Below are 19,433 nucleotides of genomic sequence, written 5' to 3'. Positions count from 1 at the left end.
CTCTATGAATAAAAAGAATTTTGGCATATGCAAATACATGTACTGAAATATCTTTCAAATATTTAGATTGCAAATTTTTAAACTTTTTTTCATAACATAAATTTTTGTAAGAAATATAGGCAATATTGGATAAATCTGGATTCCCCATTACACAAATGTCCATAATTAATAGGAGGTATTTAACAGCAGATCACTAACCATGAGGCACAATATGAAAGCTTCCAGCAGACTAATTATCACTTCATGGTTTACATTAATGTTACCAATAAACAACATTTCCAGACCTGTACTCAATCTGCACCTGACCCTTCAAGCATTCATTTGAAATTTCTGCTTCTCAGTTATGCTGGATTAAGTACAGTCTTTTATGATATTTAATGATTAACATGGAACTGCTGCTCAATATTGAGTAAGAGAGGGACCTTTTAATGAACAAAACAGCCTACTAGAATATTTATAATTAAAAGAAGCAATAAAATTGTGTTTTCAATTTTGAGAAAGTTTTATTAAGTGTGAAACTGTTTAAAATTTTTGTAATTGAAAAAAAAAAGTTTTCAAATTTTAGAAAGTTTAAATAAATAAATGAAACTATTTACGATAGTTATAATTAAAAATAAAAGTTCTCAAAGAACTATGTGCGGTATATTGCATATATTTGCCCCCACAAAAGTCAAATTTTGAAAACTTCCTGAAATGTGCTGAATTCATAAATTGTATGAGAAATATAAATTAACAGAAAATATTATAGTTTCAAAGCAGTGTATTCACAATTTTTGTTTTTATGACGTCACAAACTAGTCCGATGTTATATCCTTTTTCAGAAAGAGGACAAAATGGACAAAATTTCAACAATTTTAGCTTTTAAATTTATAGAGCGCAAGTTTGTTCAGGAACAATATAGACATATTTCATTGATATTATCATTCTACACATTATATCAAAATATTGATCCTGAACACAAATGCGCTCGGTGACTTTTACTCAAAATATCGACAAAATATGTACATTTTTCTGTAAAATTCATAAAAACCGAAATTTACGTCATGTTTGTGACGTCATTATGTACATATGACCTCATTACTTATGAAAATATTCAGTGCTTTGAAGTCAGCATATACCCCCCTGTTTAAGAACTTAATTAAATATATCTCCATCAAAGTTTGATTTTGGAGGCAAATATTGGTTATTACCGAATAAAGTTCTTTGAGAATGCTTTAATTTCAGAGTTATCCCATTTCATTTCATACATTATTTTTCAAGTATGCAATCTTAAAGCAAAACAAAATGGAAAACAAAAACGTCATAAACTTCCTTAAAAATGTTGAATAAATTTCAAATGATTTTATTAAATATATAAAAATGTGATGATCTGCGTAAAACAAAAATATTTCCTTATTTCAATTCGTCAGGATGGTTCATGCAACTTTCACAGTGTGCTAAGATTGGTATCTCTAACCCTTTTTTCTGCTTAAATGATTTTCTTTCATCGGTCAACTTTAAAAACCCAATTACAAATCCAGAAAGGACTGTCATAATTATAACGATATTGGTTTATCATTGGCATTTATAGCCCTCTAATCTTATTGAGCAGCCATGTGTTATATTGCATATATCACTGAAGAAAATCTGGGAGAGAGGGAGTAAGAGAGATGAAAAGGCAAATTAGAGAGAGAGAAAGCTCAAGAGAGAGAGAGAGAGAGAGAGAAAAATAGCCAAACTGAATTGGATGAATCTAAGTGACATACTATACAGATTAATACTTTTATATAAAAACTATTACCACTACATGGTCAATGTGTCAGAGAGTTACAGAATATAATGAAATATTAATCCAGCTTATTAGGAATTGATCTACAATACATTGATTATCAGCTGACAGAAGCCTGACTTGTAAGTGACACACCCTTTTACAAGCTGTTTTTCAATACATGTACCGTTAGTATACAGTGTTTTTTGCATAATATTTATTTTATACGCAAGATAATATTATAATTTCCTTGTCAACATGTTTAATTCATACCTTATTGAAAAGTGTGAATATTTGGCCCGCAGGCCTGGTCAGTCTAAGGTCCACCCTGATTTCAATTGCAAATCAGTTCGGATTTTAATGAGATGCCCACCGGTTAAGTGTCTACTGAAACATGTCTACCAATATATAGCCCTTAAACAATGACTTACTGTTGAAACATTTAAAGATCACAAGCCAATAAAACGAACTGCTGAAACACGGAACCTGGAGAACTCCACACCTGAATTCGATGCACGTACCTGTATTTTATTTTGGCCGAATATCAGAAAAATCACAATGGACTCACCATTGTTGAGAAGTTCCTTTAATCCATGATGAACAAATTCAAGTCAATTAAACTCTTCCATTATAATAAAGAATGGTTTTTTCACTCAGCACACCTGGACAATTTGTAGCTTTAACAAGCTTCCACACAACACAGTCGCTGTACGGCACACACGCGACTATAGTCTAATGGATTTAATTCATGCAAAATCAATAAGCAAAGCAACCCCTCTCCTTTATACAGCTAAAACAGTGGTTTAACAGAGGAAGCGGCTGGACTCCAATAACATATTGCATGGGTATATTATAACATTTTATTAGAACACAAAGGGGAATGCCTTAAAGAACAACAAATTTATTTTGTCTTTAGAAACGATATACTAAAAGGTTGTTCTCAATGAGGAAAAAAAAACAATTCTAAAGAAAAGGGTTTCTATAGTAACATATTTAGTAAAAGAAACTTATTGATTTCTTTGCTATATATCAGGTATCTCAGCTTTTTTTTCACATTTACACTAAACATGTACATCAAAATTTCCTCCAATTCAACAATTGGTCAATGTACACAAGAATCTTTCTTTACTCCTTTCTTGTCTATTTTCACCAAAACAAAACATAATATTTCAAAAGTAAAAACCTTATTTGTTATTTTTCAGTTAAATCCATTAAGGACCATAGATTTTCTTTTGAAATTGTAGATAGATTTGATATTTTTTATTGAGATACAGTGTATATTTTTTTGTTAGATATTAATTGATTTAAAATATCTGTTAGTTACAAAATAAATAAAAACACATGAAATATGATTTTTTTTCCCAAATTTGGGGGAAAAAAATAAATAAATTATCATTGTAAGTAACAAACATTTTAAAATTTCATTAATTGAAATATTTTGTTTATCTCCCATTTAAAGATTCTGTTTCTTAGATTTTCCTTCAATAATGACTATTTTTTGTAACAACTCCTTCCTTGCTTATCCATTTAAGCCCTTTCATGTTCTTGACTTCTAACAAAATATTTTATCTATGCTTCAATTAATCTGTCTAAATGAATGAAAACGTTTCACAAAGACTGTTTACAGTTGTGGAACTTGAGAGAATTGATTACTTTGTTACATTTCTATCCCTTTCAATACATATCCCGCCATTTGTTGACTTATATCTTGAACTGGGAGACCTTCTTAAAGAATCCAATCTTCTTTTAACCATAGGTTGCTTAAACCCAATTACTTGAACAAATACTTTCTAAATTCCCTGTCCAGGTATAAAGATCAAAATGAAGAGAAATGTCCAAAACTGGACAGATGTATGTCCGTTCTCCCTGATTCATTAAAATTTTCATCCTAACAGCAGGTGCAAGCTTCAACATGACAGTAAGACGTTAGACCTCCTGTCAAAGTATTAACGGCTATGATGCATTTAATTGTAATTAGGGTAAACTTTAATTCACATGACTAGTTTTTTCACCCTAACACCCATAAAAAGTCAAGAACCTCTCCAAAATCAATAACTGAGTAATAAAAGCTACCCATTAATTGTCAACCAATATATATATTCGTCCTACACTCTGAATTTGCATGGATCAATATTTTAATGATAATAGAACATATCAAAATTTGACACTCCTAAATGATTAATGAAGTTAATACTTTTAAACAAATACATAAACAACACAACTTCACTCCTTTTTATAAATCAGTTCAAAGGAATTCTTCCCTTCACATTATTTGAAAAAGAAACAAAATTACTAATTATAATTAAAAGCATTCACATGTTCTGTGTAAAAGATTTTATGCTTACCTTGAAAATATTGATTGTTGATTAAACTATGAAAAACTATATGTATTTAATACTAATCCCTTGTATACATGATTTCATTTTCACTTTATCCTAGAATGCTTCATTTCATTTACTTACTTTCAATTTTCAAAAATATTTACAATAATTGATAAGGTGTATAGATGTGTTCAATGAAGCAAAGGCTGTATGCAAAAGAATGGATTTCACAATTATTCAGCTCTCTGTAATTTTTTTTTGATGGATTGTTTTGTCACACACATTTTGATACATGAACTGATTAGAGGCCTGCCACAAAACATATTGCCCTGATATAATATTATCATTAACATTCGATCATATTTGATATTTATCAAAATAAAGAAATGTGAGAAAATGGTCATAAAGTCCATCACAAAATTGTCCACCTGTACAAGATTCACAAGAACTGATAAAACAATTGGCCTAAAGGTTTAATCAAACTCCTCAAAAATGTTAACTGTGTACTTATAGTCTTGACCCTTCAGGACATAATGTGTTTTAATATTCTTTTGATATTGTTCCCACAGGTTTATGGTACTTAAAGTGTGGATGTCAATACATTTTATTTCCCAAGTCACCAGTGAGAATTATTGCTTCAGTCAATTTTTAAATTCCTTTTACAGACAAACAAACAGATTATTGTCTCTGAGTTTTATATTCATGAGAGATTCATTGGGACCATGTGCAGTAGATACTTGGTTGTTATCAATATTTTCCTTCAAGTAGTCATACAAAATTTTATTACACCCCCCCTTCCCCTACAAAAAAGTTGAATAGTGTAATTTCAAATTCAGAAATGATTTAATGTAGGAATTAAAACAAACTGTTACAAATAATTTACCCTCTATAAAGTATAATCATTCAATGATAAATTCAGTAAAATATTTATAAAGAATGATATTAATTAGAATATTTTTAAAATTCATTTATTTGTTTTAAATCAATAAAATCTATTTTAAAAATTTCTATTAATATATACCTGATGATGTCATAAACATTCCTATTCAGAGAAATCAAGGGAAATCCAATTAATTCCTATATATCATCAATGGTCCACTTTTCTTACATTAACATGAGCTAAAACAATGCTCCCACTACCTAAGAACAGTAAATGGGATGTTATGTACATACACATAAATAATCTCTCTGCCAAATCACGGAATGACCCAAAGAAAGGTAAATAATCACCTGCAGATATCCAGGTATTTCATGTTCGAACATAAACATTGAAATATCTTGGAGACACACCCCTGATTTCGGCGGTAACATAAAAATGCCAAGCTTACCCACTCTTTATTTGCTAGATTACATACCCTTTTCCCTCTGTTTAGAAACGAACCTCTATCAGTACTCTGTGTTCTGAACTTGAATATTAACACTCAATACAATCTATAAAAGAGGTTATCGGGTAGGGGGAGATTTCTAACAATTCTCAAGAAAACCCTTGTCACACGAGATTATAATGCGCAACTGGACTTTACCTAGCTTGTCTTTATAAATATCTACCAGTACTCTTGTCAAGACATTTTATTTTTATGGGGCTACTTGAAATATAGTGGAACATTTTATTGCTTTATTATCTTTTTTAAAACTTATGAAAGTATACATCAAGGCCAACTATGTTCAATCTTCAAACTAGCTATACAGGTATATAAAATGTTCTGATGCAGTTTTGAAAAAAAGGATATGCACTTAATTCTGGATCAATTTTTTTTTTTTTTAAGTTTTCAGAAACAGAATTAAAATTACATCTTTGAACTTGAAGTGAATTAAACTAATGAAAATCAATTTGATTAAAATTTATGATGCATCATAATTCATATAAATTGTATGTATTCCATAAACACATGTGCTTTTCTCACTATCACCCCCACAGTTATACTTTTTTGCTAAAAAGCTGAGACAAATGTATAAAATATTGACTGAGATATCACATCTGATTTATATAGTGACTTACAGTGTCTTTGATTCATCACAATTTTCACTGAATTTAATCATTCCACTGTTTTATTGCATTGCTTTTTAAATTTTTAAAATTAATTATGCAAGATGAATTTTTTTCCTTAAACAATAGGAGCCATATGTCCATATGTGAATGCTAGTGCATGTCAATTTGCTTGGACACTTAACGCTTTATGGACCATGTGAGATAAAATCTATTTATCTATGTACGATGTCTAGACCCACAGGTGTAATTACAGAACTGATAATAAACCCTGCTTTTATCAACAATACTTGTTTTTTCCTAGTATACATATAAAATCAAGATGTATTAATACATCCAGGTTCTACCCCCTTTTTACTGAATTATAGACTCATCAATAACAAAAAGATAAGGATTTCTATCAGTAGTGCATGTATTTTAATAAAGGTTTAATAATGTGCTGTTTTGAGATTACAACTGCAAACAAAGGCTTAACCTGGTAGCTTTTTTGTTACCTGCAGACTTTATTTAAAGATTCAATTTCCTTGTCTGGTTAAAAACATACATTTAATTTATCACTAAAATATATCAACTGCAAGTCAATATAGTTTTTGAATGTGATTTTTTAAAAACAAAATTTCCCAAATGAAAAACTCTTAATTTTTATAATACATTAATTGACACAATACTTTGTAGGTTTGAAAAATCCATTCAAAACGGCTATAACTTATACACCAGCCTCTAAAATTTCTTCAACTTAATTTGGCACAAATGTTTAATTTTGATTTTAAAAACAATTCATCATTTAGTATTTTAACTGAAGACTATCAAAGCTAAAATTCAAACTGGATGGAGAAAAACTAAAGAGCATGCAAAGTAGCATGTCTTTGTAACATTTATTAAGTTTGCATCCGAATGTGTGAAAGGAAGTTAATGACCCACATGTCAATTATTTATTATAAGATCAATGACTTTAAGCAACACAAGAAGGTTCCCACTCTCTCATTTCTTGATGTCAGGCCTGATCAGACAACAGAAATTAAAAGTTTGGAAATGATTAAGTCTGAAGAGAATAGCAAACAGCACTACACAGATTATAACTTATGGCTGCAGTAAGCAACAGCTAGACCACTTACCTGTAGAAGTTTATTGGAGTGCTTCCTTGATCTCTGGGAGCACCAGTGACCTGTTCAAAAATCCTGGATAAAGTCAACCTCTATAATATATCAACCTAAATGAGAAGTTAACAAGAAATGTTAAAGAAAACATCAAAGTACGTGCTGTAATTTAAATCACTTTTTTTTAACAAGAACTTTATTGTACATTTAATCATGCAAGCTAGGCTCTCTATATATTTTCAACTGTATCATTCTCACATATAATTTAATCGTTAATAAAGATAATGCAAAAAAAAAATAACTGATGTTTGTTAAATATTGTCTTGGTTACAGTACTCACTCCTTTAAAATCACATATTTGCATTGTTTGAGAAAAATATATGGGTTCATGTAGCAGTTAGAAATATCCTTCACCCAAAGATACTTTGTGGCAAGTTTGGTTGAAATTGGCCCAGTGGTTCTTGAAAAGATGAAAATGTGAAAAGTTTATGATTACAACAACAACAATGACGATGACAGACGTGTTAATGTTATTTGACCCTTGACCTTGTGACCTCAACATTAACTAATTGTCTAATCCCAAGGGGGAGCCAATATAGTAATACATGTACATTTAAAGTAAGCATGTCAAGCAAAGGATTCATATCATTATGATATTGAATAGTCTACATATTCCTTAGCCCAGTTTGACCCTTAACCTTTGATTGTGACCTTAAATTCAATAGGGGTCATATAGTGATATTCCTAAAGAAAACTGGTCTTTAAAGTATGATGTTGGCCAATCAAGCAAAGTCAGTGTTCTCAAAACATTGAAGATACAAGATGTTCCCATGCCTAGAGTAATTTGACCTTTGATTTGATTTTAAGACCTAAAAATCAATATGGTTCACCTAATCCTAAAAGTGTACCAGTGTGCCAAGTTTGATGTCTGACAAACAAAAGGTTCTTCAGATAATGAGGACAACTGGTCTACCAACCAACAATATATGCCCCAACCCCTACTTTTTCAAGGGGGTCAGAGGGTTAAAAATACATCAATATTGAAGTCATTAAAAAAAAAAATAAAAAGTCCTGCATGCAAATATTATTATACATTTTAGAATTAATCTTCTCAGTCTCTATTTCCAGTTGGAAAAGTTTCCTTCTGCTAGGTGTATCATTGCCTCTCCTTCGTACTCTGTACAGTTGTCCATTCCTTGGCTTCTGAAGTCCTTTTCATCAATAGTGAAGCTGATTTCCTTTCCCCTCAATATTATGACTGTTAAATGAAAAAAAATCCTCTTATAAATGCATTGTAATCAGAAAACATTTTCTTAGCATATAATAAAAAAAGTGCTATAATTACATTAATTCAGTAAGTTATTTAGGTAGCAGGTATTATAAGCATTTTTAAGAGTTCATGGGAAAAGAAAATTTTAAATGCCATGAACATCGGCCTGAGCATCTGGGTATTAGACCTAGAACATGTCAGTCTGACTCTAACAGCATCTGTTCTATAGGTACCTAGCCAGGACTGCGTTCAAGATTGTAGGAGCTAATCTAGCAGTTAGGTTGTAGATATCTATCTTTGTAGAGTGTAGTGTATTGAGCAAACAACTAACTTGTTAAGCTCTATAAATTTAGAATGGAAATATATCATGAAAAACTTAATTACTTTTAAAATAAAACTTTTTATTTCAAGCGGAAATTATGTGGAGAAGAATTCCTGAATTGTGTGAATTGCAAAGTTGTAACTAAAAGGGATATCTTGAATTTGGTACACTGAATATAGCATGTGAATTTGGTACACTGTATATAGCATGAAATATATATACTAGCTCTCCCTATGTAATGAACTCTCCATTCAGAATAGCCTTATGTTGAGGCTACATAGTATACATAGACTGTAGAGTATGTAGCCGTTTAATACAATATGTTGAATGCAGGCCTCAAGTCCACAAAATGAGAACAGACTTTGTCAAAATGTTGATATTTAGAGATATATTCAACATATGTATTTAAAAATATACACAATCCTTATAGCTGTTTAAAAAAAAACTTTTTTTTTCAAAATTACAGTCACTCAGACAGATCTGATGAAAATTAAATGCAACACACATTTCCAAGGATGCTCGTCCAAATTTTATAACGAACATTAATTCGTTATCCGTCAATGTGATTGAGACGAAACCTTATGATATTTTGGATATAAAACTGGCTTAAATCAAATTAATGTTTTCATTACCATAACCATACAAATTAGAAAATTCCGTCTGCTCGTTTAACAGCAAGGACGAACCCGATCTGATTGAAATGGATAATACACTAGTTTTACCCAATGCCTTCAAAGTACGACTTACCTAGACACGTCATACTTCATCAGCTGCCAAAACCAGAAGATGGAAAATATTGACCGTTTCTTATGTAAAATATTAACATTTCAGATTAGGAACCAGTCAGTTTGCAGGGTAAGAAAATCTGCAAGTTATCTTTTGGAATTTATGAGGTTTTTGCGATAGTTTTATAGCTGGAAGGCTTTAAATTTCACAGGTGCCCCTTGGCTTTGCACATGTATTATAATATGCAGAATACTGATTTAGTATTAATATTGATAACATTTCTTGAAGTTGATAAACAAGTGAAAATTTATGAAAAGAAAACAAAAGACGTTCAACTTCATATAAATATTATTGAGCTATATGATTCTGTTCTTCATAAAAAATACAGTTAATATTTTTTGAATTATATATTTCAAAAAATTATATATTTATAATATTTATATATTTTTTAAACAGTTTGCAAGATGAGTGCAGGACCATTAGTAATTGAAGTGATTTGTACTTGCTGCTTGGCAGCTTTCTTGTTGCATCGATATGGGGATCTCAGAAAGCAGAATATTTTGACAACTTTAATAACATTCATCGCTTGGTACTTTTCATTTCTGATCATATTTGTACTGCCACTGGATGTCTCTTCTGTAAGTTTTAACAAATAGGTTTTTTTCTCTGTGTAATAATTATTTTAAAATGCATTTAGAATACTCAATTTAAATGCTAATTTTGAAGAATTTACCAAAAAAAACAAAACAAAAGAAAGAAAATTACTTTCAAATTTTCATATGAATCTATATAAGGTAAAATAATTTGAACATGACATGAAAAGAGATCAAGATGAGTTATATAAACAAAATACATGACTGTATATTTATTTCATGGCAGACATTTTATCGACAATGCTTGAAAGACAAAGCCCCAAGAATTCTTACAACAACAACTCCCAAATTTTTAAATGTAACGACAACAGCAGATGGAAACACATCAGCAACTTCTGCATCTTCCACACCTGCTGTACAGAGCCTTGGTCAAGTTCATGTTTCTCCATGTGAAATCCCACTCAGCCATGTTCCAGAAAATGTTTTACCCACTCTGTGGCAAGTGGTTTATTGGACATCACAACTGTTAACATGGTATCTATTAAGACTGGATTTTATGGAGTACTGTTTTTTAGTGTTATAAACACACACAAATAAATGCATAATAAATAGAATTTAAAATATGCATTTAGATGGAAACGTAATTCTTTTAATACTGTAGATCACTAAATTTTCGCGACACCTTATTTTCGCGAGATAGTCATTGCCTCTTTATGAGCGAGACAAAATTTTCACGAATTGTGGTGATTGCTTTATATAATCCACAGGAACACTAATATATGCGAGAATAATATTTTCGCGAGCACTTTGTCTCGCGTAATTACGCGAAAATAAAGTTCTCGCGAATAAAAAGTGATTTACAGTAACTGTTACACCCCCCTTTCAAAATTAACATACCAATCATTGATCTTGCTATTGATCAGTATTAAACAATGCAGTGTATTACTCTATATGCATGTATTTTAAGAAAATTGTTATATTTTATGAATATTTTGTTATTTTCCAGGATAATTTTACCACTCATGCAGTCCTATTCCACAGCTGGTGACTTCACCGTGGCTGGCAAGATTAAGACTGCTCTGATAGAAAACGCCATATACTACGGTTCTTATTTACTGATATTTGGAGTGTGCTTGATTTATGTTGTTGCCAAAGCAGATCTCCAAGTTGATGCGTAAGAATCAAAACTTTCTTTATAAACCTATAATTAGTATGATTATTTGGCCAATTCTTACTCACCAACATTAAGATTATTTTACCTCATTTAAAACAAGATAAATATTTTTAACAATTGTGATGTCTAAAGACAGTCTTTACTAAAGTACTACAAACTGAAAAATATTTTTTTTAAGATGTACAATTTTATTATTCATTTTACTCATCACATGTTAAGTTTTTTTCCTTCATTTTTTAGAGAAAGATTAAAAGTTATAGGAATAACAGCCAGCAATACCTGGGGTCTCTTTCTGTTGATTCTGTTGCTTGGTTATGGTTTGGTGGAGGTACCTAGATCTGTGTACAACAGCTGTAAAAAGGGATTCGTCCTGTCCAAAACATATTTCAAGATCTCCAAACTCAGCACTGATAAAACAGAAGCCGATGAAGCTTTGGAAGATGTCTTGGATGTAAGCTTTAAAAACAGAGGCTTTAATGTACTTGTAGTACATGTACCTTGAAATATGATTTTTCTTTGGTTGTTTCTTCTTCATGGATAATTTTCTATTTTTTTTTCTACTTATTAGGAGATCAAAAAGGTTTCAGAGAAGATCAAGTATAACCACCCTTTGAGGAAGCATGTTGATACAATTTTACTAAAGGTAAGTAAGAATGATTTTCTTCCTCACTAACAAAGATTACTCCTACAAGTTAGAGCCTTGATTAACGTCCCTACGCTCCTTACATACCTTGTCAAGTCAAAAGTATCTCGCTGTGAACCTCTAGCATGTTGGAGTATAACAAAGATGAGATGAACATCATTATGAAGGTTATGACAATTAATGACAGAGAAGAATCTGAAGACTTTTAGAAAGTTAATTACAAATAAATACAGTAGTAAATGAATCATTTGTAGAATTTTTTTTTAGTAAATATACATATTTGTCTTCACACAGTGTCCCGAGACAATGCGTCATGCTGTTAAACAGAATAATGATGACTACGAAGATTACAATAGGAGCAGTGTTGACATTCCTAATGAAAAAACACTTGTGAGACTCCACAAGCGAGTCATTCGGGACTCCCAAAATCACCATCGCACACATGCCCAGTGGAACTCACTGATGCAAAAAGCCATCGCTTTGGAAGATGTGGAGAAGAACGAACAGAGTGCAGTTCATAAATTCCAGAGATCACAACATTCCGCCTCAGCATTGCCAGCTTTTGTACGCATTGTGTACACGCCTGCAGTAGGTATGTTGATATTTGATGCTTTTTGTGTAGGTGTGTTAAGTCTTTGTATGTATTCTGCATTTACATGTAGTTAAAATGGCTGACACATGCCAGGAATTTATGAAACTGTTATTACATTTTCTTTTTTCACTGTTTGTTTTACACCAGAATCAGATGATTCTAATTAGGGAATATAAAATTCTTTAACGCAAAGTTAAAAAGTTACACTCTGAAAGAAATAAAGGAAATTTTTCATAGAGATTATTTATTTATATAGAAGAAGAAAGTTGAGATTTTTTTAATTGGAATTAAAAATTCAGAAGATAACACTGTTATATTTTCAGAGTGGTACTGGCGGTGTAAGGTCTATTTCTGGCTGATGAGGGTGTGTGGTATCCTTCTTGCCATCATGACCTTTATGGTGGTGTGGTCAGAATGCCTCTTCTTTGTCAAGGACCCTGTCCTTTCACTGTTTGCTGTCTTCATCAATGCTGCAAAACATAACTATGATTATGTTTTTATAGAGGTAAGAGTTTAATCCAACTGAATAAACAGATGTTAAATATTATTGACAAGTGAATATTTTTAAATCTAATGAAAAAAAATGTAAATTTGGATTTTAAACTTACTTTTTTCCCACACTTTCATATTTCCTTGAAATCACAATTTCTGTTCAATCCATGGCTCAAAAATTATGTGCCAATGTATTTTGTAAATTGAAATATAAATATACTCTGACAAATTTTAATGGAAAATTTGTGATTGCATACATAGCATAAATTAATTATTAATCCCATGTGGAAAAAAGCATGGCTATAGTATTTTGAGTCATTTATGATTTATTCTTTTCATTCATATTTGGCTTTCAAGAAGGAGATTTCTCTCTTGCTGAAGTTGTCATGCACACTTTGATATACATTGTATGTATACAGTGTTTAACCTGATATGTTCTGTTTGCTTTCAGTTGTCATCCATTTTAATTATTGCCTACCTCTGCTTCTGTGCGTACTACAGCGTGTTCCAGATTCGAATACTCAACTTGTACTACATAGCACCACACCATCAGACTGATGAATTCAGTCTCATGTTTACTGGCATGTATGTACTACAAATACTGTCTCAAAGAGAAACTGTAGTATTACACAGCTCTTACTTTGTAACAACACACAAACAGACAAATTGTATTCAATTTCATGTTCACTGGCATGTACATGTATGTACTGCAAATATTGTCTCAAAGAGAAACTAAAGCAATACTCAGCTTATACTGCTTGGATATAACAGCACACAAACAGACTGATGAACTGTTTCATGTTCACTGGCATTAATGTACTTCAAGTATTGTCTCAAAGAGAAACTGTAGCAATACTCAGCTCATACTATATAACAGCACACAGACTGACTGACAAATTCAGTTTCATTTTCACTGGCATGTATGTACATGTACTATATACCGGGTATATTATCTCTCAGAGAAAATACAGAATAGCAGCATGTCATCAGAGTTATGAATTCAGTCTCATTCACTGACTTGTATAAAGTTACAAATATCATATTACTAATATATTATGCAAATTTACCTGCTTTGGTAAGGGTTTGAAGTCCTAATTAAGAATTTGATCATTATTATTACCCCGGTACTAGCTGTGGAAACTTAATCATTTCTTGTTATGCTATTCAGCATCAAAAGGAACGACTGTATTCAGAGTTATTTTCATCCTTTAAATGCAAACAATTTTGTCAATTTTACTTTTGCCAAACCATAGTTGTGTGTGAGAGATTATAGTATCTCTAAATTATTGCCAATTTGGTAAACATGTAATAATATTGGGGGCTAAAATTACCCTGTAATACACTGTTACAATATACAAGCTTATTTTTATCACCAGCATAAATTTGAATGCACATGGAATCTTGCATATACATTTAATTGCAAATAGTAATTGAGGTTTAAATATCAGATAATTCGTATTATATGACATGTACCAGAGTTTGAACTGTCTGCTTTTGTTTTGAAGCTATTTTCTCTGAGAATGAACACAAGTACTAAAGTGTAATTCATGAAAATTGGACAGCTCACTATTTTTTCAAACTTTAACAATTTTTTAGGATGCTGTGTAGATTGACCCCGCCCATGTGTTTGAATTTCCTGGGACTGATTCATCTTGACAGCCATATCACAAAGGAGGATAATCTGGAGGAAACATCATACACACAGGTCAGGGTCCGGATAAAAACAAAATATCATTCTGTAATTGTTTTCATTAAAACTTTATATAAATTTGCAAGAAAAAAGAGCCAAGAACTGACCACTAAATAAGGCTAGCTTATCTACCGTATATGGCCGAATATAATATGCATTGACGTAAAATACGCACCCCCCTTTTTGAGCCTGAAACTTGGGGAAAAAACGCAGTTCGGTTGTATTATACGCAACAGAAAATTTTACCAAGCGATGTTCTGAACTTTGAAAATCGCGGTAATTTGTTATGAAAGTCGGCGCAAAGATTAAGTGTCAAAAAGTTACAGAAAACAATTAATCCTGAATTTCCATATAGAGCAATCTGGAGAAAATTATTTATTTCAACAAAACACAAGGTAATGTTGCGTAAGCATGTGATATTGTTTTAGCATACTTCGTATTTCATTTGTCCACTCTCAATTATTATTTAAACAAGAGGCCGATAAATACAAGGTAAAGTAAAATTACACTTAACAAGCGTTTAATTGTTTAATGTGTCATAATCAACACACACTCATACATACAAAAGATCATAAACCGACCCCCGATTTTTAACAATTGAAAGAAAATAATCAAAGCAATTAAAAATACAGTAAATAATTAGTGCTGTAACTGTGAAAACAATGCTTTGGAGTCGGTAGACAATTTAATTGCCTGGAGGGGTGTTGAGAGATAATACTGTAGATTCCTTATTAAACATGAAGAATTAATTTCCGCGTTATTTCATGAGAAGAATCACTCGCGAAAAAATATTACTCACTTTTATTTTTAAAGTGTTGAAATCTATGAAAAATCTATTGATCAACCGCCCATTCGCGAATTATAATTCTCGCGATTTGACGTTTAAGAGCCAGTTCGCAATAAAAAGTACTCGCGAAAAATAAGGAGTCTACAGTAATCAAGTGACAAGCACACGTGTTCACAATATTGGCTTCCTTTCATTGGGACGTACACAGCGGTGTATATGTTGAAGTGAATTTTCACGGAGTTATTTAAAACTTAAAATAATTTTTTAATATATTGTATTTCATTAAACATTTTATTACTTCGTCTGGCAGATTAGGTACATGTGCACTATGATTATGGAAGCACGTGGCAAAGAAATGTGTGAACGTCTAAAAATAATATCAGTTATGGCGGCCTACAGAGAGACGATAAACATGCAGTTCAAATTAGTTTTAAATTACTTTTTCATATCATTTTACTATCAAATGATTATGAAAGTGACATTTTCATCAAGCATACGTTCCAAAAATAACTTTTCGAAGTTTAAAATATGGCGATAAACAAAAAAAATTACATATGTCTCTAGGTAATACTACGGTATGTACGTATGATAGCCATGTTTCACCTGAAAGAAAAACCTATCCAAATCCCATTGTGATGTAAAATACACATCCCTTTCTCAAAGAAATTTATTTTTGGAAAAAAGTGCGTATAATATTCAGCCAATTATGGTAAATCCAGTTTGTAAAGTTTTTGTAATGTGAAAATACATGTACATGTATGAAGATTCCAAAAATGGACCAATAATCTAAATCCATTATGTTTTGACAGATCATGGGCCACATGGATGTAATATCATTTATCTCGGATGGCTTTAACATTTACTTTCCTATGATACTAGTCCTGTTGTGTATCTGTACGTTCTTCAGCCTGGGGAGTCGAATCCTCCATTTTCTGGGGGTCCAGCAGTTTATCGGGGATGATGACATGACCCAGGAACTGGTGGATGAGGGGAGACAGATTGTACAGAGAGGTTAGATAAACAGATTATCTTGTTCCCAGTCTGAGTGGAAGTCTTTATTACCAGTGCTTATGCATATGTAGTGAATTTTAATGTGGAAAGGGTATACATGTATTAAATAGAGAAACTTCTCAAACTTTGGACATCATAAAATTTGACAATTTTAAAAAGAATATGTAGTATATGGCTATTTTTTGTACTATCATGTACATATTTTTCAATAGCTCTTACAAGTACATGTAAATATTTTATAGAGAAGAGGAGTCGAGATAGAAAACTTGACAGTGCAGAGAGAAGGCGTGAGTGGACAGAAAGATTTGGAACAACTTCCCAGTCTTCGGACCGAATCATTGGATCCAGAGGTAAGAGAAAAAGTCAAATACATGTACCTTGGAATGTTTCCATTTTTGCTTCAAAAAAGCTCAGTTATTCACATAATTAGAGACATTTCATATTTGTACATATCAATATTGTACAATGAATATAAAAAGAAAAGCATGAGGTGCAACATCGTCACAAGCCACAGGTTTTATGTTCATTTTATTTCCACATTTTGTGGGAATAGAATGGACACAAATTCTGTGGCTTGTGATGATGGAGGTGCATTTGAATGCATTTTTGAAGTGAATTATGATGTACCTATCCTCTTTTTTATATGTATTCCAGCCGACAGAGAAAGAGAGAGGGAGCGGGAAACCTTGGCAAGGAGCCCGGATGACAATGATAAAACTGAGCTGCTGAAGGAAGCAGAACCTATAGACTACACAGGTGAACTGCCAAGCACAGCCGACCCATTTAGTTCAGGGTCTGATATTTCACAAGGATATCAGAGGGCCTCATCACTTAGATCCAGCAGGTTTAGTTCAAGGACTTCTGGTGCACCCCCAAGGGGAATATTTGATGATGTATGACATATGTCAAAATAGGGAAAAATTTAATATTCACTGCACATGTGTTTACTATTAGATGTATTAAAATTATATTAAGTATTTAAGGTAATATATTTGAGAGCAATGCTTCTGTAAGTAGAAATAGATGTACAGGGTATAAATACTCTGGTAACACCGCTGTTAGTTGTCCAAGAATGGAAACCAAAGAAAATGGTCTGAATCTCATATTAAGAAGCTTTAGAACATCTTTATTTGTTGATGTTGAAGATAATTGAAAGTTATCACTCAAACATTTTTCATATAAAAAAGAAGGTATACACATTTTGCATTAAGCACTGTGATTCTTTTATTTAATTTGTTTGAAAACTTTTTCTAGTCAGTTTGTGTAATAGAAATGTGAGTTTTTAGCACAATGTTTAAGCATTTATTGTAACAACTTTCAAGGTAATTTAAAATCTGAGTTTGGTTGGTAGGGCATTATTTGGGGAAAAATTGCTTTGGAGGGAAATTTAAAATAAGATGGCATACTTGTAATACATGTACTAGCTGTTTTACATTGTATATTTAAGTATAGACTTTAGATTATGCATACATGAGTAAATCAGGGAAAATAATGGGAATATTAATGAAATGCAATTTGTTGTTTTGGGATGTTTGTGATGATTCTTGTAGCATTCCCCATGTTTTACATGTTATGAGCAATAGAAATTTCATATGTTGTGAAGATGTGGTAATTTACTTACATTGTTACATGTCCATGTACTTATTCTGCACAATTTTACCTTTATGTACCATGCTGTCTGGCAAAATTATTCATATGAATTCATAAGAGAATGAGAAAATTACATTGTGCAAGGTTTATTATCACCAGCAGTGGTCCTTACTCTGATACTAGTACGGTATTTCAAATTCAGAAAACTTATTATATTTAGAACCTAAAAGACCACAGATGTAAGAAATACTTGAATTCAAATAGGATTTTCCATCTTTTGGACAATTTCAAATATTGAAGAAAATGCATAGATAAGAGTTATTGATGTCCCTTCTGAAGAATTTGTAGTTCATCCTCTTACACAAATACACATGGGTGCATACACAAACAGTTGACACTGCTTACAATGTTTTAAATATGCATTGGAAAGAATAGAGGCATTTATGTATATTACCGACATATTTAAAAATACATGTATTTATTTACTAATGGTTGTGTTCCTTTTTCTTGGTAACGTACAATGTATATATCACCTTTATTCATAATTGATGTTTCAGACTGTAAAACACATTTTCATTATTAATTGTAATATTATACTGAATGTTTACTTAATCGGTAGAAATTCTTATTGTATCATGTCTATACATTTTATCTTGTATGGTTAAGATAAAGAGAAAATACATGTATATCAAGTTGTAGAAATAGTTATTAGTGTACAATATGTACTTGAGTATTAAATTTACTAAAAATATCAACTAGAACGTTTTCACAAAATACAGTTGACCAATGTTATCTCAAACACCGATACATATATATCGAATATTAAGGATATGTTAAAGGGATTATGCAGTCAAATCTTGTTACCTCTAACTCGATGTGACCTAGGAAAATCTTCCAGATATCTGATGATTCGAGATATGTGGAGGGTAAAACACTGAAACAATAAGTGGTTGGGACTAACAAATCACTTTGACATATATCTATGCATGGTATTTGAGATATCGGTGTTCAAATGTATTTATCTTGGAATTCTTGGGTATCTCAAAGCTTAATCTTGGTGCCATTAAATGGCTCATATTTAATAATTGCTGAAATCATGATTTTGGAATTAATTAATTGTGTATTTAATTTCAGTCAGTCTGTTGATATAGGACTAGTAAATTGTCAGCAGAGTTGATAACTTTTCAAAGAATGTTTAACAATCATTTTGTCAATTAGAAAATCTTAAAATTAAGGCTAAGAAAGTTTTAGGGGGTTAAAATTGCTGCAATTCAGTATTGCATTAACATGTATTTATGAATAAATGTAGATACATGTACTTGATGTTTAAAGGAACAAAAATTACATGGATTGCATTTTAAATGTCTTTTTGAAATCCAGTACATGCAAGT

At 31.4% G+C, this 19,433-nt stretch overlaps 2 protein-coding genes across 8 annotated transcripts in view; one reads left to right on the top strand and one right to left on the bottom strand.

Annotated features, from left to right (window-relative positions):
• The window catches only part of LOC134230377 (cadherin-23-like), a 32,773-nt gene extending 24,389 nt beyond the window's left edge, over window positions 1–8,384 (bottom strand). Inside the window, exons 1-3 of one of the 7 annotated variants that reach the window (XM_062712158.1) lie at window positions 8,246–8,384; window positions 7,171–7,220; window positions 5,090–5,208 (exon numbers count right to left, since the gene is read on the bottom strand). The gene's annotated coding sequence lies outside the window, so the exon portion shown is untranslated. Of the gene's footprint in view, window positions 1–2,315; window positions 2,469–5,089; window positions 5,209–7,170; window positions 7,251–7,492; window positions 7,607–8,245 lie in introns of those variants that run through there. The other 6 variants (XM_062712156.1, XM_062712155.1, XM_062712153.1 and 3 more) reach the window with 6 other exon arrangements.
• A 1,095-nt stretch (window positions 8,385–9,479) lies between these two features.
• LOC134230370 (G-protein coupled receptor-associated protein LMBRD2-like) lies at window positions 9,480–18,119 on the top strand. The gene is made up of 13 exons (XM_062712129.1): window positions 9,480–9,599; window positions 9,927–10,108; window positions 10,350–10,597; window positions 11,070–11,237; window positions 11,478–11,688; window positions 11,806–11,880; window positions 12,175–12,472; window positions 12,796–12,977; window positions 13,416–13,549; window positions 14,561–14,669; window positions 16,251–16,452; window positions 16,695–16,802; window positions 17,107–18,119. The coding sequence occupies exons 2-13, from the start codon at window positions 9,935–9,937 to the stop codon at window positions 17,349–17,351; spliced, it is 2,154 nt and encodes a 717-aa protein (XP_062568113.1). The 5' UTR covers window positions 9,480–9,599; window positions 9,927–9,934; the 3' UTR covers window positions 17,352–18,119.
• The last annotated feature ends 1,314 nt before the right edge of the window (window positions 18,120–19,433 follow it).

Source organism: Saccostrea cucullata, unplaced genomic scaffold (genome assembly GCF_032062105.1).
Source record: "Saccostrea cucullata isolate Sc308-1 unplaced genomic scaffold, CSIRO_AGI_Scuc_v1 ctg315, whole genome shotgun sequence".
Lineage (NCBI taxonomy): Eukaryota > Metazoa > Mollusca > Bivalvia > Ostreida > Ostreidae > Saccostrea > Saccostrea cuccullata.
This window is presented reverse-complemented; position numbering and strand designations above follow the sequence as displayed.